Here is a 24,272-nt window from a genome sequence, read left to right as displayed (position 1 = left end):
TTCTAAAGAAAATGAACAGCTCCTCTCTTGTTCTGACCTATACAATCTATTCTTTATTCCCTCAGCTTGGGGGAGGGGATATTGTTTTTTTTTTCCTTGATACTATGAGATAAACTTGAAGGCTAAACAGCTAGAACTGAATTACAGAGACTTTCTTCTCCAGTAGCATTTGGAATCCAATAAAGTGTAAATGACTGCATCTTCTAAACCACATGGCCAGTGAGCCATGTGCATGGGTTAGAGTGTTTTTTTTTTCCTGTTTAATGTAATAATCCTCTAAATCAACATGTCTGCTTCTGCCTAGGGACCATAAAATAGAATTCATAGAGACCAAGCATTCAAAATAAGATGATAGTCCTATTATTAGAGAAGAATTATTGGTCAGACAACTTTGTGTTCATTTTTGCCAGTTACAGAGGGCTTTGAGAACATTTTAAATATGGCCACAGAAGGTTCAGAAGTGTTTAAGATGGAGAAGAGAAAACTTTGGGTATGAAGGGCATGTGTGTGTATGTATTGTGTGTTTATAGAAGATGTAATTATCTTCAAACATATGAAAGACTGTCATGCAGAAAAGAGAATAGATTTATTTTGTTTGGCCCCAGAGCTGAGAAGCAGCGAATAGAAGTTATAAAAGCCTAATGACCACTTGTCAAGTATTGTTAGAGAGTAGATTGATTTTTAAGTAGAGGTTGAAGTAAATAAATAGCCCTTGAGCTCCCTTCCTTTTAAATCTATGAAATCATTAATTTGAATTCTAAATAAGGAAGCATAAGGCAGTTAGGTGGCACAGCACGCTGGCCCTGGTATCAGGAGAATCTGAGTTCAAATTCCATCTCAGATACAGATAGCTGTGTGACCCTGGGGAAGTCATTTAACTCAATTTGTCTCAGTTTCCTTATCTATAAAATGAACTGAGGAAGGAAATGGCAAACCACTTCAGTATCTTTACCAAGAAAACTTTGTGACAGGGGTCACATAGAGCTAAACCCTTCTGAAGACTGAAGAGTAATAAAATAAGGAAACATAATCTGAATTACTAAAAATTATTATTTATGGAATAATTTTGGATGAAGTTGTAGAATTATAGCTTTTAAGCAAATGCAGTAAGTATATTTATGTTTTATATATATATATATATATTTTAATTAACTTTGTCCATTTCTTCTTGTAATAAATATCTATTAAGAAGAAATTGTCTGTTCTTAGTGCATAGCTGACAGTTCTGAAAGCCCCAGGAGGTAGAGTGGGAAGGCAGGTACAAAAGATAATGGGGCACTAGGTTGGTCACCTTAGAAGAGGGGGGCTATGGTGATAGGACCAAAGTGTTCAGGATTCATTGACTGCTAAGATGTGCCCCTTCCCTGATTTAATAATAACAACAACAATAATGATAACAATTAGCATTTCTATAGAGCTTTAAGTTCTACAAAATTTTACATATGTAACTCACTTTGGTACCCTGGGAATATCCAGGTAATTCTACCTTAATAATAGTTCTGTCTCTGGAAGATTGACTCCCCAGAATTCACTTCTACTGTAGTCCATTATCCCTCCCACTCCCTCAAGCCCATAACTGTGACACACAGATAAACTGATCCACCAGGGAAATTCATTCTCCCAAAGGACACAAAAAATAGAATCCATTTAAAGAACTAGATAAAAAGACTTATGTGAGAAAAAAAGATTTGGCTACCAGAGAAAATAGGCCTAGGATCCCTGGAAATAAGAACTACGTGAATTAAGAGTAAGTGCTACCAGTATAGCTACTCTAACAAGCACCCAGTGACATAGGAGGACACACACAAAATGATGTTTGTTCTTCTTCTTCAGTGGGTCTTTATGCTCAAGTTTTGAGCCTATTATATCTCTGAGATATCTTCTGTACCTCAGCTGTTTTGTTCAAGTTCTGAAGGGTTTGTTTTTTTTAATAGCATCAATATATTTATTACATTATTGAATCTGTACCTGTCCATTTGCTTCAGCACTGAGCTGAGGCAGCTTTTTTTTTTTTTTTGTGGGGTGGGGGTGGGGGTGGGGGGTGGGGGTGAAGAAAGAGATGGGGAGGGATGGTATATGATTCCTTTGAAAATTATGTGTCAAGTAAATGCACTATGGTTCCATTTTTTTATTGTCTAGAACAAAATATCTTTCCTTGTCTATCACTCTTTTATATGGATTGTCCTTTCCTATTGGAATGTAAACTCTTTGAGGGCAGGGGCTATATTGACAGTTGTAGCACAATACCTGGTATATAGTAAAAGCTTAATAAATGTTGATTCATTCTTTGAAACACAGATGTTTATTATTATTATTATTATTATTATTATTATTATTATTATTATTATTATTATTATTATTGCTGGGGCAACTGAGGTTAAGTGACTTGCCCAGGATTGCAAAGCTAGGAAATGTTAAGTGTCTGAGGCCAGATTTGATTTCAGGTGCTCCTGATTTTAGGGCTGGTGCTCTATTCACTGCACCACCTAGCTGCCCCACAGATGTTTATTATTTTCTAGGGCATGAGGGTAAGTGAAAGATTTGGAGGGGGGAGAAGAGGAAAGACAGATGGTTGTGATGTAAGAGCAAATCACTTTTTAACTTTTTCTAATTGGCTGCTTTCAAATGATGTTATGAAATATATACTATCATTCTAGAGTTGTGCTTAAATAAAAATAAAAATATTAATGGAATGGTGGGTTTTATCTCATTTCTCTTAGCCATATCTATGAATGATCTAATTGTTAAAACCATGAGCAATATATGTCATGTTCACCTGGTCTTGAAGCCATAGTATACAGTCAAAGAAAACTTGGAAGATTCCACAAGCTTTCCTGGGCAAATCCAAGTTGATTTACCTGTTGTTATTAATGTCATGCTTCCTGCCCAGTAGAATCCACTGCTTAGTCACCCTCAAATTTGGTGAACTGCTCATGGTTCACCTAGTCATGCTCTCTAGGCTACATCTGAGAGCCTATTGTTTTATTTCTGGGGGGGTAAATGTCTTTTCAAATGGATGTATTTTTAAGCCATGTCAATTTCTCCCAGGTAGCAGGGATAAAGGGAATGTTCTTGGCTAACAAGAAGATTGACAACCAAGTGAAGACTTTCATCACATACAACAAAGGTAGAGACTGGAGGTTGCTGCAGGCTCCTGACACTGATCTAAGAGGGGACCCTGTACATTGCCTACTGGTAAGTTGCCACATTTAAACAAACTTTCCCCCAGGTAACAAAGTGAATGCACTGGGTATCAGAAAGGAAGTGTGCCATCCTACTTCATCTTTTGAAGAAGGGCTAACTTACTCAGAAAATGAGGGTAGGAGGGAAGAGAAGCCCAGTAGGTATTTATATTCCCAGTTCCCAGCTTAGTGCCTGGGACATGGCAAATACTTAATGAATATGAATTGAATTGTGGCAGAACCTTTTTGAGTGATATAAGTGACTAAACAATGTCACATTGGTGTAGTCTCTTGCATTGTCCCATTCAGGATTCTCTCTTTGAGTCATTGAAGGGGAATTTAGGGGAAAATTTAGTACTTGTCTAACATGACAGGGACATTCTACCAACATTTCTACCTTTCCATTACTGTTCTATTATGATATAATCATTCTAGGACTTCATCTAAACATTCTTGAACTTGCATTCTGGTCTGCTCTGGACTAGTGGCCACCATTTATTTATTTTTTATCCTACATAGTACAAATTAAGGGAGTAATATGAAAAGAAGCCTGGATTTACTTTCAAGAAGTTCTGAGTTTAGTTTCTGCCTCTAATAATTACTTAACTATGTTACTATGAACAAGTTATTTAGTCTCGGACAAATCTCTTAAAACCATTTAACTTTAGAAATGTGTCTGAGTGAGCAGGGATGGAGGAAAATTTGACACTTAGGAAATCGAAAGTCCTGAATATATAAAGGTGAACTCCATTTAAGTTGTTTAAAAAATCAATCAATCAATAAAAGTTAAGTGATCAATTACTATGCTGGAAGAGGGTGAGGAAGAGAGAGAAAGAGAGAGACAGAAAAGACAGAGATAGAGACAGAGGCAGAGAGAGACAGAGAGAAACAGAGAGAAGGAAAGGAAGAATGGAAGGAAGAAAAGAGAGAGGGAGGGAGGGAGGGAACATACACATACAGCAACAACTTTAAGATATGATTAGAAACTCCTACAGAGCTTCTAATCTGGTTGAAGAAATGAGACTTCAATATATGAACCAACCAGAAAACAACATAAGCCAATGCACTATTTAGGATTAAAATTATTTAAGAATTCCTGAAAAGGGCTATCCTTCAGTGTCCAAAGAATAGATCCAAGTCTTAATATTCTAAGATTTGATGAATAAGGTCACATTTATCCTATGAATATGATTATCCAAATCAATGATTCTTAACATAGAATACATGATCGTGTTTTAAAAATATTTTAAACACTTTAAATATTTTAATAACTGAATATTTTGAAAATTAGATAGCAGTACAATTAATTTCCTTTATAATTCTATACATTTTATTGTATACATTTAAAAATGTCATTTTGAGATGTAGTCTATAGAATTCATGATAGTGAAGTCTATCACACAAAGAAAGGTTGAAGATATGATCTATACTGTTCACATCTCTACTTAACCTCATTGTTTCTAAAAAAGAAGAATTCTTTTTGAAAAATTCATCCCATTGTTTTTGAGTTACTTTTGCTCATTATGAGATGCTAAACACAATGGTCTGACTTTAATTCTTGCAGTGAGTATTTTCAATGTCATTGCATCCCAAAGGAAGAACTCTCACTCAACCTTCATCAGAATTACTGGGATAGTGGTGATGATGAACCCTACTCATGTATTGCTGAGAGTGTGTTGTCCCAAGGGAAGGATAGAGTTGTTGGCAGCTCTCAGTGCCTTGCCTGATAACCGTTCTGTGCTAGCTCAAATTAAAAGCCAGCAGATATTTCACTGGCACACCTTGATCATCACTATGGTCTTCCATTCCCAGGATGAATTATGGAAAACAATTGCCAAAGACATATATAATTGACCACAGTGGGGGTAGGACCCTGATTAGCCATTCTGGAGTAAGACATAAGACTAGAGATAGAGTCTTGGAAATCATGATTGTACTTTATCTTAGCACATAGTGCAGTTGACATATCGGGGGATCAATACTTATTTGATGACTGATTATTATTGGAAGGAAGAAGTTTTGCTAAAGAGAAAGATCCAAATACAAAACTCTGGATCTAACTAGAGTGCTGAATCTGAGTTCCTGATCTTAAATTGACCTTGAAGCTCAAAAAATAATTGTTAGGGTCTTTAAGACTGGATAAAAGATTAATTAAACTGACTAAGATAAACAGTTCCCAGGAGCCTTTCTCCTCCCTCCTCCCATTAACCTAGGGGTTTGCCTGCCTTAAATTTGTTTCACTGCAGGCTTTGGAAAAGCCAGAGAAAGAGGGGGTGGTGAGTTGGGCTGTAGACTAAAATCACTTTGCAAAAATCTGCCAAAGACAGAAAATAGGATCGGAAATCTTTGAGCTCCAGGAGATTCAGAGTGTTAACAACCTACTTTGGGCCCAGGAGCTGGTGGCTGGCAGCAAGGAGATAAAAAGCGATTTGAGATTGTGAGTACTTGGAGAGTGACAGTGTCACTGCCAGCCCAGCCGAGTGATTAGAAAAGAGATTTTCCAGCAGGGCTGCCTCAAATATGGAACAAGTTCAGAATTACAGCACCAAATGGAAAGTTCCTTGTAAAATGCATTCTATAGAAATAAGACATCCAGGATAATTTGGAACTATATTTTAAGGCTTTTTAGACTGATTACCTATAGGGCTCAGCAGGAATTCTTTCCTCCACAGACTGCTTCCTGTAATTAGACAGGGGTATTACTAGGGCAGGGTTCACTACTTTCCAAAGTGTTGGAAATGGGCTCCTGAGGGGCAGCATGTGGGACCAGCTAAATTCATTACAAATTCTTGGTCCCTAGGGAAAATACAGCACTTAATAAATGGAAGCCCCATTTTTTTCTGTAAATATAGTCACTAGTTCCCTGAAAGGGCTAGCACTGGAAAATTGAATGCACTAGGGCAAACCTCCATTGAGTATTTCAATCCCTCCCCTTCCTTTCCTTCTTATCCCCCAGTACAAATTAGTATAGAAAGGTGAATATGACCATTTATGCCTCATTAGCTATGAGCCTCCCTCCTTATTTTGCTATTGACTCTTAGATTTTGTATTTGAAGCCTTATCTGACCCAGTTGGGAGTACATTCTGTTTCTCACAATACCTGCAGCCCTGTGATCATAAGGTTTACAAGTATGGTAACTCCAAACCCATTCCTTATTTCAAACCCATTGTTAACAAATGGAATACCGACCCTAAATCCTCCTGATTATAAGGATACACTGATACTAAGGGGATAATATCTGAAGATTATGACTCTAAGTTAAATGTTCTATATCTTTAGTGGGCAGGGTACACATCTTCAATTTCTTTGGATCTCTGCCTGTATTAAAATAAAGGCAATTTAAAGAAAGAATTTGAGTAGGACATTTATAGATCTGAATTTTATCCATACAATCTTGGACAAATCTGTGTGGGCCTCAATTTCCTGATCTAAATATTAAGACTAGGCAATTTTTAATTTTTTGATCTGAATAGTAAGACTAGGTAATTTTTAAGGCTCCTTTCAGATGCAACAGACTTTGGTCCTCTAACTAGCAAAGGGCTACATACACAGCAGATGTTCAATATTTGATTTATTAGCTACTTGGTAATGCAGAAATACCTCTTAGACAACACTGATCACAGTGATGGAGTGGGCGTGAGGGACCAGTGGTAGGGCTATTATGTAAGATTAGTAATGTAGCTTCTTTACTAAATCAGTTTCTGAAACTATTATGTGATTTAATATTTTTTATGTTCTTAGAGGGAGGAGTGAAAAACATTCACAAATTCTCTAATAACCATTTTGATAGGAATTGAACTTCTGTCTTCTTCTGGAGATTTTTCTCAACAGACAATATAACACTTGCTGTCATGGACAAGTGTGCTATGTGTGATATAGTATAGTACTAGATTTGAATTCTGGAACAACAGGATTCAAATCCTGCCTCTAATACTAACTGTATAACCATATACAAGTCCCTTAACTAATCTGAGAAAGTAGCTTAGATTTAATTTAATTATTGGATTGTTATCCATGTTGTTGAAGGCAGTTGTCATTGGAAATTTCTACTACATCAAAATCCAGTCCTTGACACATACACATACTCACTTGAAAAGGAGGACTGACAAATCATTGAATTTTAGTTGGTCTTCTTTTTTAGATCAGCATTCAGGGCTGGGAGATGATTTCTCACATATTCATGTAGCCTCTGTACTTTGCTACAGTGGGGAAAAAGAAAAGTCACTGAATATTTTCCTTATACCAGCTGGGGGCAATCCAGGACCACAAATGAGAGTACAGAGGAAAGAGCATCACAAAGATCATTTATGATGTTTCTGCTCGAGCTGGCATCGGTGTCTCATACAATAGCAGAGCCAAGCAGCCAAAAGCCATGGCAACTGCACCAAGCAGCAAGCATGAGGAAGGTCTGCTTCCTTTTAATGGCATTCCTAGTTTGCATATCAGCACAATGACCTGGATGCGATTCCTTAGACCTGTGGGGATTCATGTGATTGAGCTACATTCTGGTTCCACAGGGCAGAAGTGGCCAGGAAATTCCAATGAAAGTGCCTCTTCAGTGAGAGATATCAAATTTTGCATTCTCAGTATGATATGTCATATATGTCCCAACCCTCATACAACATCACCCTATGGTTGTGTTGCATACTATTAACTTCTGGGGAGGAGTACAGAGATCTCAACTCTGTGAATAGCATTTAGATTCAAGATTATTTAGAGTTGAAAGTCAAAGTGATAAATAAATGAATGAATGAAAAAATATATATGTAATATATATACACATACACATATGTGTACGGTATGTATGCACACATATACAATGTATGTTTATATATGTATGTGTGTATGTTTACATGAGTGTGCATAAAAATATACACACACAGAGGCAAATAGATGGCTCAAAGGAAAGAGTGCTTTGTCTGAAATCAGGAAGACCTGAGATCAAATGGAGCCTCATTTGACTAGCTATGTAAGACTGGCCAAGTCACTTAACTCTGTTTGCCTTAATCCACTGGAGAAGGAAATAGCAAACCACTCCAGTATTTTTGTCAAAAAATCTCCAAGCACGGGATGGTATACAGCACTATGAAGAGTTGGACATGAATATACAACTGAACAACAACTCCTCTGCTAGATAGATAGATATGTGGATATATATATATATATATGTGTACATATATATAAACATACATATACATACACACATGTACATACACACATACATACAATATATATAATATACATATATAAAATTGTATTTTAAAATATCTCACATCAATTCAAAAAGTTTTTATGAAATTCTCGATCCTTATTCCCATATTTGAAACTCTCATTAGAAGAAATGTCCTGGGTGGTTTCTACCCTCCCAAAATTAAACTTTCACCAGAGAAAAAATAAAAATCTCATACACAGACACACAAGTTAAATGAAATTCAGAGAAGAAACAGAAAGGACAGATATCTTTGAATGTAACATGTTGAATGTATTATAGACTTTTAAAAAGCCAATATATTTGTAAAAACTTAGATATTTATGACTTCAAATACAATTGAAGTTTTTCATTCCTTGTATATACATTCATGTTTGTTTCTATTTTAAATTTCACAATAATCACAATTAAAAACAGAATAGCAACAATAGTTAAATAGCAGTACAGTAACATTTTCAAGAAATACCATGATTGTGACAGAAAGGAAAATTTGACCACAGTTACATCCATAATGGTATATACAACATCTCTCGTTCAGAACGCCCAACTTCTACATTTATGTGTATTAGGGAGAAAGGATACTATAGGATTAGAATCTTGAGTGGAGTGCCCTGAAGAATCATTGGCCAGGAAAATATAACATGAGACAAGACTTAAGAAAGTAATCACTATGGAAAGAAAGCATGACCTTCTGAGGAGAAAATACCTCTATCCCAGAATGTACTACTTCCCTAATGTAGCAACTTGGGGGGAAGCCTCATTTATTGCATCTTAGTTAACATTCTGACCTTTGTAATTTGGGTAGAATATAATAAATGAAAATTATTTTTTTAAACTTTAATAGGAAACTTTCAGGCAGAAGGAATCCTATAGCTGAGTCTCTATGCTGGTAGTGGCCACTACTTTAATTCAGTGCCTCATTTCACCTCCTCTGTTTTTTATTTTTTTCTTTTCCTCACATTCATTTTTATTCTGTCATTTATCCTATCCCATATAAATTTAATCATTGTATCTCTGCCGCTCTCTGAATTTTTCCTGGCTGTAACTCCAACAGAGCAGAATAAAAGTAATAATGAAGCTACAGTGGTGATTCCAAAAACCCAAGCTGATAAGATTAGAAAGTAATCATCCTGATGGAAGAAAAGGAATGGGACTTTCAAACATAAACTTTTATTTTTGACAACTTAGTAGCAAAGCACTCTTTACATAAATCCCTGTGAGATTTATTGTATTTTTTTTAAACTGCTGATATTTTAATCAAGAGAAATGATTAAGACTTTTTGGAAGAGATTGATAAAAGTTCCTTAAAATTTCATTGAAATTGTTACTGAGTGCGCCACCTCTTTATCAAGATAGCATCTATGTTGAATAATACTAGCTGTAATACTATCTAGCTATAATACTATCCCAGTACTTCTTTGATTGAATTTTAAAAACTTGTTTCAATTAAATTTGAGTCTTTTAACAAGCAATTTTATGCCCATGAGAATAATCAAAAGTTCAACATTGTCTCTCAGAGTGAACTTATCAATTAAACAACATCAAGATGTATATTGTCATTAGGTTAGAACTTAATACAGGATCTGACCACTACTACAAATACAGACTTTCAGTGAACTCTTTAAATCCTTTTGTGTCTGTGATGCCTTTGCTCTTCTTTCTACAGCCATATTGTTCCCTGCATCTTCACTTAAAGGTCTCAGACAACCCATATACTTCTGGAAACATTGCCAGCCGAGACACAGCTCCAAGCATCATAGTGGCTTCTGGTAAGATAATTTCTCTTGATTTTCTTCCTGTTGTGAAGAATATTTTTCAAGTAAGGATGTATCTTTCTTTTTTTCTTTTTTTTTTTTTTTTTTGATTAGCAAACTGGAAAGGGGAAAATCAGATTGTTTTATTTATTTTAATTAATAATAATAGTCATTATTATTAATATTAGTGCCCAGGGACACACAGCTAGTGAGTGCTAAGTGAGATTGCTTCATGTCAACTGAATACATAATATTGAATATCTCTACTTAGCTATATATTTTCACTCTGAAATATAGTGTTAGAGATTCTAATGTTCTAATAAAATGAGGCTCAGGCAACTTCTTTTATAAAAATATCCCCTCTTCTAAGAGTATATTCTATTTTCAGGTAACATTGGATCTGAACTGTCTGAGAATGATATCAGTATGTTTGTGTCTTCAGATGCTGGGAACACATGGAGACAGGTAAATGACTCATGGCAGATTTCTATGGTGTAAAGAGGCATGCAGCTTCCACTAAGAATCCCACTTGTAGGAAATTGTTCTGCAGCATCTCTACATGTATGTTTAAATGTTTCCTTTTTTACACTTCCTTTGCAAAAGAGAATTTATGGCCTCAAAATAGCACATTGGGGTTTTAAAGATGCTATGGATTAATAAATGGGAGCATGCCTTATACCAATTTTGACTGCATTTACCCTCAGCTTCTTAGTATGTGATTTTTTTTTCCATAAATGACTTTCAGCAACAAGGAATGATGGTATAGACCTATAATGCTTATTGTTGCAAAGGCTGACATTGGTGTGTCACTTGAACTTGGGAAATCTGAGCTACTTAAGGATAAAACTGATTCAGGTGTCTGAAAAGAGCCTGACACCAATATATTGAGCCCCTAGGAGTGGAGGGCCAATAGGCTACTTAAAGCTGATTGAAATGATTCAGTTGGAAAAAATAGAAAGGGTTAAAGATTCCATACCCATCAGTTTTGAGATTAGGTGTATAAGTAGCTGCTATATTATTAGCCTGAGTAAGATCAGGAAAACTTAGTTTAAAAATTTGAAAGATTTTCACTAAAAAATTAAAACAAATCCATATAAATCTGTCACCTGGTATCCAAGGATCCTATTCAAAGCTCCTTGATACTGTTTTATTTTTAGTTTTGTATTCACAGTTAAATAGCATAGTTCCTTGCACAAAGTAGGCACAATAAATGCTTGTTGATTCATTGATAATAATATTCATGTCTGAACCTAGTAATCCTGGTCTATAGACAATAGACATGCAGCAAGGCATTATCTAGCTTTTATCTGAAGCCTTCTAGGTTGGTAAACTTTTAGGATAATAACCTTTGAGAATCTAGACTTCCCTTCAATTGAAAACAAGGCATCAGAGTTGAGTTTTCATAGACTCTTAGAAAGCTAATAAGAAATATAATAATCCCAGTCAGTTTTATTTAGTATTCATTTGTTAACTTAGTTTGGTTTTTATTAAGACTAAAATCTGTAAATGACAATGAAACTAAATTAAATCAGAATGAAATTTTCTCATAAAGCAAAGTCGAAAATCTAATGGCTTTGTTGTTCATGGAGACTGAAGCCTGAAGGGTCTGATTATAAGCTTTGCTCTGACTTACTTCCATAAATTCCTTCTGCCTTGAAGACAGAACATTGTAAGAATTGCAGCATAAAGATATAGCTATTATACAGGTGGTGTTCTGAGATGTTTAAATCTCATGTGCACAAGACAGAGTAATAACCATCAGAGTGCATATGTCAGGAAAAGTAGAAATGGAATCTCTTTAAACCAATGTGTTTAGCTCAAATGCCTCCTGTCTGTCTGCTGCATGTAAATTAGGTATCCATTGCTTATAAAACAGGCACTTAATGAGGTTTAGCAATCATAACAAGATATGTGTCTAATGCGTGGTTGTTACACTTCAATAAATATGTTTTAATAACCCACTGACGTTTAATTATCATACAATAACTAGCATCATAAATTGAAATCTAACATGCAGGTGAGTGCACTCAACAGTGAGAATACTTGGCATTGCATTTCCTGCTGAGGGTGACCTGTTTTAGACTTTCTCTGCTAGCTTTTGCATCCAGACCATTTATAGGTGCAAAACTGTGCTTCTTGGGGCTAAGAGAAAAGGAAGGTACTTCCAAAAATAAGAAAGTGGTTAAATTTAAAGACTGATAATATAGATGTGTATAGGAACATGAGAGTGAGATTAATGAAGTGGTCTCTGAGAGTTAACTAAGCTGTGTGGCCTTGAGCAAGTTAGGTAGTTAAATATGTAACAGTTAAACTAATCCCTTCATTTTATGGATGAGGAACTGAGTTCCAAAGATATAAAGTTCTTTCCTTAATTAGTAACCTTTTACCTTATCTTGCTCAGGACCAATCTATCACTCCCTTTCTCAGCCAATTTTCATTCAAACCCAGTACTTGTACTCTTAGCCAGTCCCTTTAGACTTTTCAACTTTAATTTTCTGATAGTTCTCTTTCCCTATTGGAATATAAGTTCCTTGAGAGCAAAGGACCTCATATTTAGACCCCTTGTTAGTACCATTCTTGGCCCATAGTAAGCTCTTAATGAAGTTTGTTGATTTTTTTTTAAATTCATTTTCCAAGGTCATATGGTTTAGTAAGTGGCAGAGACAGAATTTGAATTTTGTTGTCTGACTTTTAATCTAAATCTCTTTCCCATAAACTATACCTTCATCTGATTGGTATCCTGGAAAATGGTGAATTTAAATAACTTGTAATCTCTATAATCCTTTGCAACTTAAAAAAATGTCCATTCTGTGTCTTTATACATTTCCTAAGATTTGAAGGCATAGAGGAGAATTATCTCTATAAAATTGTGTTGATTCATTGATTGGAATCTTCTCTGCATTTAATCTTTGATAGCTTGATAAAGTGGATATATCAGTTTCTCTGTGTTGTTCTCTCTCTTTCTCTCTCTTTCTCTCTCTCTGTCTCTCTCTTTGTCTCTTTCTTTCTTTTTTTTTTTTTTTAGATCTTTGAAGAAGAGCATAGTGTTCTGTACCTGGATCAAGGTGGGGTTTTGGTTGCTATGAAACACACATCTCTGCCGATCCGACATCTCTGGTAATGGTGCTGCCTGCTGTGACACAATGCTGATCATTCTGAGTTGCAAAATCCCATCTCAGAGTTGCTATCAGCAGACAGATTGTGCTGGTGTTTGTAGTAAAATACCAGAATCTATCAGAACATAATTTACACCCTTATTCTTTCTGTTAAAGTGAGTCTTGAATGCAGTTTCACAAAAAAGGAAAAAAAAAAAAAAAGGGTTGTCCTTGTGGCAAAAAAAAAAAAAATGAATTATGGTTTTCAGATATAACAATTCATTTCCCACTCCCACATAATTATGGGTGAAAGGATATACAAATGAACATTCCTAGATATTTTTTGAGCAGTTTTAACTCCTTATAGTTAACATCTTTCTGAAAATGATACTAGCTAGAATTGCAACAATTCTCAGTGACTTGTCACCTGTTCTATACAAGTTTATTACCTCACCCTAGGTTCTTAATGTCTCTATTCCTCTTGTCTGAGCAGTTTTGCTTTACCCCCTGGGTTATGATATATACTTTAGGCCAAATGTGATGTCATTGAGTCTGCACATGTGTAAGGGACAGGTTTAGAGCCTTAGGATTTCTTATGGTTTTTTTTACCTGCTTTCACAAAAGAGAATCTCAGCTGTTCAAGTCATAATCCTGTTAGCAATAGCACTATGAGTTGCCGTGGCGATGAATTATTTAAAGGTCACAAATGGAGCCTTGTGTTTTCAGTTGGGGAACAGAATGCAGAAATAGTAGCCCCCCTGCTGAGAAAAGACTTGGTTCTCAGGCAAATGCAGCAGGAGGAAAAAAAAAAAGGCTGCAGGAAATGTGGCCTGGTGGTTGGTGAACTACAGGCTGTGGATAAAAGGATGTTAACAAGCCATTATTTTCTTTCCACACTCTCAGGGTATCTTTGAGATTGTAACCTTTTTATATAGTCATATCATAAATACAAAACCCAACCAAGATAAAATAAGAACTTCAATTACATTAAAATGAAGATGGTCAGCATAATCATTCATTCAAAAATATGTACTAAGCACCTGTTATGTACAAGACATGGTTTTATGTATTGATGGAGGTGATTAAGACTAGAGTCTCACCCTCAAAGAGTTTACAAATTAGCAGAGGTATCAAGGCATAGAAACACACATAAAATATAATGGGACAATTCAAAAGAAGAGGAAGAGTGTTTGTCTGGCTTAAAAATTTCCACTTAGAAATCAGAACTTTATCATATGCATTTAATAAATATAGCTATGATATTTAAGAGATTTGCTTTTGATTGAAAGATATCCCTGTAAGTAATATTTCTGCTTCCTTAAATGAAATTTCTCTAAATTTTCATAAGTATTTAATATGACTTTATTTGAGCTGTAGTAGAATTGTAGAGAACATTCCACTAGGGTCTAAAATTTTATAAGAGTATGACTGCCAGAATATTTCCTTTTTAAAATGTCTTATTCTATGTCAGCCACTATTTTTTCTACTAGAGACTGTCTAATGTACCTGGATTTTCTTAGATAAGCTGTCTTTTTATGCCTATCTCTATAGATGAAGTTAAGCATAATTTGTTTCTTCTGAGTATCTGTTTGCCTATGTCCCTTTGACTTAAAAAAATACCTTACTCATCCCCTTTGTGTTTGTGGGGGGGGGGGACAGGGGTGGCCCTTAATTGATTAACTCAGTTATGCCTATCTATATATTTTTTGCCATTAGGCTAAGTTTTGATGAAGGGAGATCATGGAGTAAATACAGTTTCACTTCCATCCCTCTTTTTGTGGATGGAGTCCTAGGTGAACCTGGGGAAGAGACCCTGATTATGACGTAAGTATGATTCTGTAAAGAGTTACTGTATTTTTCATCCTCACCCAAGATAGTTACTTAGTTTTTGTCAGATGTTTAGAAATTTGGTTTTATGGACAAAGTCAGTGGAAGTGATTCTATATTACATAGTGAGGAGAGCCAATGTGTCCAGATAGAAGTTAACCATTTCCACCCCCATTTGTTTCTAGTAATTAAAAAAAAGCATAACATTAAGAATGTCAGAGGGCCAATCTTTGAGCCAAGAAGCCCTAGACACAAACGTTGCCTCTTGATATATATGAACATTGTAATCACTGGCAAATAATTTAACCTCTCAATGATCTAGGCAACTAAGAATTTGATTTACAGATGAGATGCCACCTTTCATTGGTAGAAGTTTCTGTATAAGAGGCAGCTAGGTGGTATGAAGGATAAAACATACTTGGAGTCAGATAGGCTTGAGTTCAAAACAGATAGTTATTGGGCAAAGTCACATAACCTCTGTCTCAGTGTACTTTAAGTGTAGAATAGGGATAATAATGCCATCTAATTCAAAGTATTATTGTGAGGATAAAATGAAACAATATTTTAAAGTATTTTGTAAACTTTAAAGAGCTATATAAAGGTCAGCTATTATTACAAAGTGGAAGTTTTTATGCTGAGGAAATATCAGATCCAGCTCCCTCTTGGCTCACACCCCAAAATAAAGAAGCATGTTATCTAAAACCTTTTCTACCATTACCTAGATATTTATGCTTTTTAATTCAAACCATTTTAGTATCCTGCAGCTTTCAATAATTACAAATGTGTAGCCACAGGAACACATATAAATACACTGAGAAAATAAGTTTTTTTGTAAAATGGAATGTTTATTCCTTCTGATGCTGGTAATCAACCACACATATATCTAATAACAACAGCAGGTATGTTTGAGACATTCTTGTGGTCTTTCTTAACCTATCAAATCACAATTAATAATTTGAGAGATGATATGTCATTAATGACTTGGGTGAATCTGTATTTAAAAGCATGTATTCAACTTTTCAAAAGATAAAAATGAAAATTGTACCTTTTAACAGAAAATGGGAAAGGGAAACATAGTAAAATAATAATACAATACATGTCTCTGCAAGGCAAAAGTTTCAACAATGAAGCTAGATTTGTTTGAATCATAGACATTTTCATTATGATTTTTTTTACCAAAAACACAATAACTCAATACATAAATAACTTTGTTTTGTTTGGACAAGTATAGGTAGAGTTTTTCTTTGTTTTAAACTTTGGCTTTTTCCTTTTTTTTCTGGCAAAAGCACACAAACTGAGACAACAAATCATTCAGCTTTTGATAACACATGATCAGCAAATCCTAGCCTAAATTGTGGATTTTTCTCTGATGACCTTAAAGTATAGCTCTGAGGGCAGGGACCTAGTGTTTGTTGGTAGCAAACAGAATAGATTATTGAGTTTCAGTTGCCTAAGAAAGATCAGTATGGAGATTATAGTAGAATAGCAACTAGGATTCTAGAGTTGATAATTACCATTGATCTCAATGGGAAGCAAAACATATTGATGTTCTAATACACCTGTATTCCCCATTACTGTGCTTTGTAGAGTGTTTGGACACTTCAGTCATCGTTCTGAATGGCAGTTGGTCAAAGTAGACTACAAGTCTATATTTGATAGACGGTGTGCTGAAGAAGACTACAGACCATGGCAACTTCACAGCCAGGTAAGTGCAAAGAGAGCTGAAATTAATGCTTTACCTAAAGTTGGGGAAAGATGCATCAGTTCACAGAGTCATCAGAGTCGTATATTCTTTCTGACAGCTAGTAGTGAAGTGCAGTTGGGGTTATCAAAACCATATTTCCTGTCTGGTGCTTCCATATATATGTTTTTGTGTTCCACAGGAGTGAACAAACTAAGCCTTTATAGCTTGTTGTGAAGTCATTTCTGTTTTTATTATGCTGAGATATAATGAGATAAAATTCAAATGTGCTTGGCTTAGACTTACAACTAAAAAATGAAATACCAACTCAGCACCAAGATCTGAGCATAATTTGTCTTGGCATGTCATCTGGCTATGGGAGGGGGATTGAAGAGCGGAGCTTCAGCTTTATCCAACAGTGCAAAAAAAAAAAAGGAAGAAAACAATGATATTAAACTGGAAAAGTGGAACCAAAGAAGTGCTTTTTTATTATCCTAATTCCCTTGTATCATGTAATGTCTTTCTATTCCTTCCAAGATAATTTAAGTGCAAGAAGTACAGACTTATTAATAAGGCCCTTATCCTGGCTTTGATTTTTCATCTCTTAATACATGATCCTTCCTTTCTCTGATCTCTATAGATATTTATAATTCTATGGATTTTATAAAAAGAATCTGTATAAAATCATTGTATTTTGGAATCAGTATGTAATATGTCCAAAGTACAATCTAAGTGATTTATTCACATTACTATTATAGATTCTGATAAAGTGAGTTCGCCCAAAGAAAGCAAGTAGAAATGGATTAAGTCAAACTTTTCATTGATTTTCCAGTCATTAAAAGCTGGATTTGATAATATAGTTGTATTGCATTTCAAAGATGATTGGGTCACAGTTGTGTTTAGAGACTAAAAGATGAAATCATGGTAGATTTCAATATGGCTAGTGTATCTCCCTTTGGCATATATTGTCATTGAATTGTTTTAGTTTTTTAGGTTCTTTTTGAGAATTTCACATACCATTTTCTCATTATAAAGCAAGATATGAAATTATTACAGTGAGGTCATGTAGTCAGAGATATAACAACGGAACATGATAGGGGTTATATTTCTCTGAAACATATCTGCATAATCCCAGTTCATTCAGCTTTGACATCATGATATATTTAATATATATGTATATTTTTTGTTTTTACTATTTTCCAGGTATATTTTGAGATATTTTTGTTGTTCTATTATGTCATTTTGTTGCAAGTCCCTTTAGAGATTGCATTCCTTTCGCAAATATAGCAAGGTTCCTCAGTATAAATAATGAATCCCCCGAAGTAGCTGCATATATTTGAATTTCACTTTTCAAAGTTCTACTTATGTAAAATACGATAATTGACTCTAGCCCCCTGGAGATATACAATGAAAATTCAAATAATGCAAACACTTCAGGGTTATTATTATTATTTGCAGTAAGTAGGACTTAGCTATGCTAATTGAAATTATTAATTAAAAATCAATACCACGAACTCTAACTTAATTCTGTATTGAAGTTTTTAAATGTCCATTTGAGCTAGTCAGAACTTAATAGTACTGTGATCAGAAGTAAATAAAATGATTATTTTAGGATCTTTGTTTTCCTTCCTAGGGAGAAGCATGCATTATGGGAGCTAAGAGGATATATAAAAAGCGTAAATCAGAGAAGAAATGCATGCAGGGAAAATATGCAGGAGCCATGGCTTCTGAACCATGTGTCTGTACAGAGGCTGATTTTGACTGGTGAGCTTTCCTGATCCTTTTCAATTTCTTTCCATGTTCATTTTGTGTGAGTGAAGTAAAGATACAAGATGATATTGTCATTTTGCCATATTTGTCTATCTATCTATTAGCTGCACTAGCATTTTACAGTGCTTGAAGGTCTATGAAATGAAGTTCATTCCCCAACATGTAACCTGTTGAGAAAAAAGATGTAATATAGAGTAAGGCAGGATCCTGGATGCAAATATCAATTTCACCCATAGAACTTCTTGCAAGAAAGCAGAGAGAAGAGTTTTAGTGTTTTTATCCCTTTTTCCTTAAAATAGAATTTTGTTTTGTTTTATTTTTTCAATCATTTTTAGTCACATACACACATCACACACACACACACATATGAAAATGCATGCATAGGAACATACAATTTAAGTGAAACATAATTTTAAATTACTTTTTAAAATTAGTCTACTTATATCTGTATTTGCTATTCTGTAAGAAAGATTCAAGGGAATAAAAAGTTTAATTCATTTATTAGCTCTTCATTCAAATAAAACTAAATAGAAACTTCTGATACTTTATTAAGAACGTTTTTTACCCTGCAAAATGAAGCTGGTGATCATTCACCTCCAGTTACCTCCTATTCTCTTCAGCTTTTGAGGGGATTTTTTTCCTTTTATTGTCTAATGATAGTCAAAGTTTTCAGCAAGCTCTATAAAATAATTATGATTGTTGCAGTCATCGCCACTAATTTTGCTGCTCTCTTTTTTTCTCTGCCTTCCTTCTCTCTATCTTTCCTACTCTTGCCTTTTCTCCCTCACTCTACTAGACTCTATTCAGAATTACAATCTGTGCTCCAACTCCTAAATTCACCTGCAGCCAACTTTTCTTTTGTATTCTAGCTTAGTGAGATAAGAGTGAATGGTAGGTAGAGAAAATATATATTAATTTTCTTGATAGATAGGTTATCCTAATTGAATAATTGGGGAAAATGTTTTAGAAGTTTGGACTGAATGATTTCCTTAGATACCTTTTCATCTTCTGAGGCTTTGTGATTCTGTGTTCTATTGTCATGAAATAAAAGGTCATCTCTCCCCTGGCAACTAGCATGAACTTGCCTGTTATTTGTTAGCATTTGTAAAATAAACCCTTGAAAGAACATGGGCATTTCTATAGACAGTCAGACTAGCTGAAGGGTTCTTGGAATCATTGAGTCTGTTTTCAAGTCTTTTTGCCCGTGCTGTTTGGAATCTAGTACTTGCTCCAGCTGGTCTGTGAAGATCCAAATGTCAGGTGTCTGGCATTTGCTTCTTCAGCTGAACATCTACCTCCTTCTCCCCCAAACCACATGTACTATTGCTCATAGTACTTCAGGTTGAACATATTTTCTGCCACATTATGAGCCAAATTATGCTAATGTATAGTGATTGTACCTCTGCTTTGAAGGCCAATTTGCAGGCAGCAATCTGTGTCCTAGCCTCACCCTCCCAAACCAAGAAGCATGTATGATTTTAGGTCATCCTTTCCCAGATTCTTAGAGTCATCAGGGATACTGGAACTTCCTTGCAGAGGAGTTTAGAAGAGAAAAGTACATCCATACCCATCAATGGAATGCTTATATTGATGATTAACATAGGGCATTTCTTCAGGTGAAGGCTCCAAATCTTCCGGAAGCCATTCCAGTTTTCTGCTGTGACTTTGACGCATATGGCATGAATACAGATGGCACTGAGTTAGCTTAAGTATATGGATCCAGAAGTCTTGGGAGAGCAACCAGATATTGACAGTAATGTTTCTTTTGCCAGCCCCACACTGAGATTATTGGAGTGAACCACACTTTCTACAGCAGACACTCAGATGCCTGCTATTTGATTCTATCTCTTTTATGTACTGCCTTGCAAACAAAGGCGATTTGCTTAACCTCTCTGAACCTCTCTGAATCTCAGGAAAAAGAAGGAATTGTTTCCAAAAGTCTATCACTTTGGAAATCACACACACACACACACACACACACACACACACACATATATGTGTAGGTTCTAAAGAATCCTGTTTAGGGAAGTACTTAAACACAGCAGAATTGTTCCGTGTGTAACAGGACAAGCTTGACTATCACAAAAATAAGGAACTCAGCTTCTTAGCTTTAGTCTTTTGTACAGAATAGGATTCTATCTCTGTTGGCAGCACCAAAGAATATCTTATGAAAGTTCATATTTTTCTTGATAGCATCATCTTCAAGAAGTTAAAATCGAACTTCAAACCTTCTTTTGTGATTTTAAATGTGGTCTCTAATGTGAGCAATTATCATGAGCAAGTGTTTTTGGAAAACAGGATTGTCTCAATAAATTGTGTCAGTGAAGGCTCAAGAGCTGAACCTATGCTACAAATGATTAGTCAGAGATTATCCATCATTACTCTGTTATGATATCTCTAGCATTTTCTCAAGGTAGGAACAGACACTTGTGTGTTAATTGGGACAAATATAGTGAATCTCTTTCTATCTGCTTTCCCAGGATAAGAGTCATAGTAGTAGACCAACCAAAGCACAACAAAATAATACGCATACACACACACATTTACATATGGAAGGGAAGACACCTGCTGAGGAAGATTCACTGAAGCTTACTTATCCAACTGAAACAGTGTCAACCCACTTTCTTCTCTCCTTCCTTATGTTCTCATATTCTTGAAATAAAATTATGATAGCTTGTTATTTTGAATATTATTTTATTTTTCCTTTTATTATTCACCTTTTCAAAGCCTTGTGTTCCAAAGTTTTCTTCATTTATTCCCTCTTTCCTCCTCTCCAAGAAAGCAAGCAATCCTATATGGGTTAAATATGTTATTTTAAACATATTTCTGTCTTTGTAATACTGTACAAGAAAAATCAGATCAAAAGAGAAAAAAACATGAGAATGGAAAAAATATATATACAACAAAAAAAGATGAGAATACTATGTTTTGATCCACATTCAGTCTCCATAGCTCTCTCTCTGAATGGGGTTTGCACTTTCAATCACAAGTTTATTGTAATTGGATGACTGTTGCTTCCAATTCAGAAAAATATCTTTGTCTGTATCTCACTTCTCAAATATATTTTCCCTATAGCTGCTACATTAATATTTCTAGAGTATATGTCTCTCCCCAAAGACCTGCAGTGATTCCCCATGGAGCTCTCTCCAAAATTACCAATGATCTCTTAATTTCAAAATCCATTCACCTTTTCTCAATTTTCATTTATATCTCTTACAGCCTTTGACATTGTTGATTGAGATCTCCTCCTTAATACTCTTTGCTCTACAGATTTTCAGAACACTGCACTTTCCTGGTTCTCCTCTCATCTATTAAATCACTCTTTTTTTTTCAGTTTTTTTTTCTGTATCCTTATGCAGATCACATCTTCTAGCCATATGTGTGCCAGCATTCTGTCTTGGGCTTTCTTCTCTTTTTTTAGTTATTCTGCTTCACTTGGTAATCTCATCAAATCCACTGAGTTCAGTTACAATCTCTATGATGATAATTGTCAAGGTTATTTATCTTGCCCTAACTTTTCTTCTGGCCTCTAATCTTACATTTTCTTTTAGATATTTCAAATTAGATGTCCAGTAATCAGCTTAACCTCCATATTTTCAAAATACTATTCCCCTAAATTCTAAACCCAGCCACCCACTCATTCCCCTATTATTATCAAAGACAATTCCATCCTTCCAATCCCTTGGGCTCATATCCTAGGTGTCATCCTCAATTCCTTAATCTTTCCCAACCCCATATTCAATTTGTGGCCAAGACCTATTGATTTCATATTTATAATATTTTTCAAGAGTGTTCCCTTCCTCTGATACTGCCATCACTCTAATTCAGGCTTTCACCATCTCATACCTGGACTATTGCAATAATGTACTGTAGTTTGGCAGTTCCTTATTTGTACATATATATTTGCTTGTTGTCTCCCTGATTAGATTGTAAAATCCTTGAAGATAGGGACTGTCTTTTAATTTTTTGTGTGTGTCCCCAATGTCTAGCACCTTATGGGCGCTTAATAAATGTTTATTGGCTGATTGACTTAACTTCTGGGGGAAATGCAACTTTCACTTTTTGGCATTAAAAATCCTTCACAATTTGGCTACATCCTGCTTTTCTAAACTCATTCCACATGATTGCCCTTCATGCTCTATATGCTAGATAAATTGGCATATTTGTTCTTACCTGTGTAGATCCATTTGCATAGTCTGGCCCTCTCTCCAATGTTTATAATGCACTACTTCCTCCTACCCGCATTCTGTTTCTTGGAATCCACAGTGTCTTTTAGATCTTTAAATCCAACTCACTTAAGAGCTGTTGGATCCTCAGATTGCTAGTGCCCCCATGAAATTACTATACATATATATGTGTATATGGGTGTGTGTGTATATGTATATATATGTATGTATTTACAAAGAAAAAGAGAGAATTGATTTATCTATATAAATAACCTTCCTCCAATAAATTGTCAGTTTCTTGAGGTCTAGAAATGTTGAATTTTTATGTTGGTATCCCCAACATAAAGTCCAGTACCTGGTAAAAAGAAATTGCTTAAGAAATGATTGTTGAAAAACTAATGCAGATAAGATTAGAAGGGAAACAATAAACTGGGAGAACATTTTTAAAGTCAAAGGTTCTGACAAAAGGCCTTATTTCCAAAATATATAGAGAATGGACTCTAATACATAAGAAATCAAGCCAATCTCCACTTGATAAATGGTCAAAGGATATGAACCGACAATTTTCAGATGAAGAAATTGAAACTATTTCTAGTCATATGAAAAGGTGCTCTAAATCAATATTGATCAGAGAAATGCTAATTAAGACAACTCTGAGATACCACTACACATATCTCATATTGACTAGGATGATAGGAAAAGATAATGGTGAATGTTGGAGGGGATGTGGGAAAACTGGGACACTGATACATTGTTGGTGGAATTTTGAATATATCCAGCCATTCTAGAGAGCAATTTGGAACTATGCTCAAGGAGTTATCAAACTGTGCAAACCCTTTGATCCAGCAGTGTAACTACTGGGCTTATACCCCAAAGAAATCTTAAAGAAGGAAAAGGGATCCACATGTGCAATAATGTTTGTGGCAGCCCTCTTTGTAGTGGCTAGAAACTGGAAACTGAGTGGATACCCATCAATTGGAGAATGGCTAAATAAATTGTGGTATATGAATCTTATGGAATATTATTGTTCTGTAAGAAATGACTAACAGGATGATTTCAGAAAGGCCTGGAAAGACTTATATGAACTGATGAAAACAGCAGTACCAGGAGATCATTATATACTTCAACAACAATACCATATGATGATCAATTCTGATGGATGTGACTCTCTTCAACAATGAGATGAACTAAATCAATTTCAATAGAGCAGTAATGAATAGAACTAGCTACACCCAGCGAAAAAACTCTGGGAAAATGAGTGTGAACCACTACATAGCATTTCCAATCCCTCTTTTTTTGCTCGCTTCCATTTTTGATTTCCTTCACAGGTTAATTGTACACTATTTCAAAGTTTGATTCTTCTTGTGCAAGAAAATAACTGTATGGATATGTATACATATATTTAACATATACTTTAACATATATAGCATGTATTGGTCTACCTGTCATCTGGGAGAGGGGATGGAGGGAAAAATTGGAACAAAAGGTTTGGCAATTGTCAATGCTGAAAAATTACCCATGTATAAACCTTGTAAATAAAAAGATATAAAAATGATTGTTGAAAAAATGAATTAAAGAATGAATAGA

The 24,272-nt window shown here is 35.1% G+C and overlaps 1 protein-coding gene across 1 annotated transcript in view; it reads left to right on the top strand.

The window, feature by feature from the left end:
- The window catches only part of SORCS1 (sortilin related VPS10 domain containing receptor 1), a 726,370-nt gene that overhangs the window by 589,280 nt on the left and 112,818 nt on the right, over positions 1 to 24,272 (top strand). Inside the window, 7 exon segments of the mRNA XM_074295531.1 lie at positions 3,049 to 3,195; positions 10,059 to 10,161; positions 10,535 to 10,611; positions 13,172 to 13,263; positions 14,958 to 15,065; positions 16,656 to 16,773; positions 18,383 to 18,513. Of these exon segments, the coding sequence (XP_074151632.1) occupies positions 3,049 to 3,195; positions 10,059 to 10,161; positions 10,535 to 10,611; positions 13,172 to 13,263; positions 14,958 to 15,065; positions 16,656 to 16,773; positions 18,383 to 18,513 (776 nt within the window).

The sequence above is a fragment of the Sminthopsis crassicaudata genome, chromosome 2 (assembly GCF_048593235.1).
Source record: "Sminthopsis crassicaudata isolate SCR6 chromosome 2, ASM4859323v1, whole genome shotgun sequence".
NCBI lineage: Eukaryota > Metazoa > Chordata > Mammalia > Dasyuromorphia > Dasyuridae > Sminthopsis > Sminthopsis crassicaudata.
This window is presented reverse-complemented; position numbering and strand designations above follow the sequence as displayed.